The following is a 1,161-nucleotide window of genomic DNA, read 5'->3' as shown; positions in this document are numbered from 1 at the left end:
AAATATATAATTATGTAATATCATACTAAACCAAGTTAAGAAACATTAAATATTATATATAAAAGTGACTAAAACAATGATAAATGGTGCGGAAAACAAGTATGTTTTGCAACACATCACTAGACTTTAAGAGTACAAACAACGAGACGGACTATGAAGCATTCCTGACTATGAAGCATTCTTGGCTGGGTTGCGAATAGCTAGCAAATTTGGAGCACAGCACTTCAAAGCACACGTTGACTCAATGCTTATATCCAGCAAAGTTAACGGGTCATACGAAGCCAAAGACGAGGTCATGGAGTCTTACTTGGAACAAGCCAGACAGCTGATCCAAAAGTTCAAGTCGTGTAAAGTAAAACGCATTAAGCGAAGTGAGAACAAATCAGCCGACACGCTTAGAAAACTAGCAGCAACCAGCTTTGAACACCTGGCAAAAGAGATCAGAGTAGAGAAACCGGCGGAACCATCAGTCTCGCCGAGACAAGTATGAGTCACACAGAGCGCCGAAGAGTCATGGATAACTCCCATTAAAGCATACCTCGCAGAAGGCCTCTTACCACAGGAAAAAGTAGAAGCTCAGAAGATACGGCACAAGGCGCTACAATACCAAATGAAAAAAGGAATCCTATATAGGAGATCATTCCTTGGACCTCTTCTTCGTTGCGTAGATGCTGATGACGCTAACTACTTTATAAGAGAAATACATGAGGGGATATGCGGATTGCACGCGGTACCCAGAATGGCTGTGGCAAAGATCACCAACGCAGGCTATTACTCGCCAGGCATGCATACCAACGTCGTAAAGGAACTAATGAAGTGCGATTCATGCCAGCGACATGCATCAAACACCCTCATACCCAAGAATGACTTGATCCCAGTCTCCGCTGCGTGGCCATTCCAAAAAAGGGCCATCGACATAATGGGCCCATTCCCTGAAGCACCCTAAAGGGTAAAATTCTTGATAGTTGCAATCGATTACTTTACAAAGTTGATTGAAGCGAAACCACTAGCTTCTATCAGCACCACTGTTGTCAAGATATTCATTTGGGAATTAATAGATACCGTTTCAGACTACCACAAACGATAATCAACGATAATGGCACCCAATTCGCAGACAAGACCCTCCAAGAATGGCTCGCGGACCTTCAACTAAAGCAAATA

General features: G+C 42.8%; 1 protein-coding gene across 1 annotated transcript; it reads left to right on the top strand.

Moving 5' to 3' along the window:
- The first annotated feature begins 244 nt into the window (after window positions 1–244).
- Window positions 245–946, top strand: LOC143593135 (uncharacterized). Its single transcript, XM_077072854.1, has 2 exons — window positions 245–484; window positions 563–946. The coding sequence occupies exons 1-2, from the start codon at window positions 245–247 to the stop codon at window positions 944–946; spliced, it is 624 nt and encodes a 207-aa protein (XP_076928969.1).
- The last annotated feature ends 215 nt before the right edge of the window (window positions 947–1,161 follow it).

Source organism: Bidens hawaiensis, unplaced genomic scaffold, assembly GCF_021521415.1.
Source record: "Bidens hawaiensis isolate Kalapana, Puna unplaced genomic scaffold, B.hawaiensis_p1.1 tig00041721_1, whole genome shotgun sequence".
NCBI lineage: Eukaryota > Viridiplantae > Streptophyta > Magnoliopsida > Asterales > Asteraceae > Bidens > Bidens hawaiensis.
Note: the sequence above shows the minus strand (reverse complement) of the source record. Positions and strands in the feature narration are given on the sequence as shown.

What these genes read in the sequence shown, in the direction of transcription:
- LOC143593135 (XM_077072854.1), top strand. Translation starts at nt 245, where the DNA reads ATGCTTATATCCAGCAAAGTTAACGGGTCATACGAAGCCAAAGACGAG. An exon ending in CATCAGTCTCGCCGAGACAA is followed by an intron (nt 485 to 562) that starts GTATGAGTCACA and finishes CTCTTACCACAG; the next exon opens with GAAAAAGTAGAAGCTCAGAA.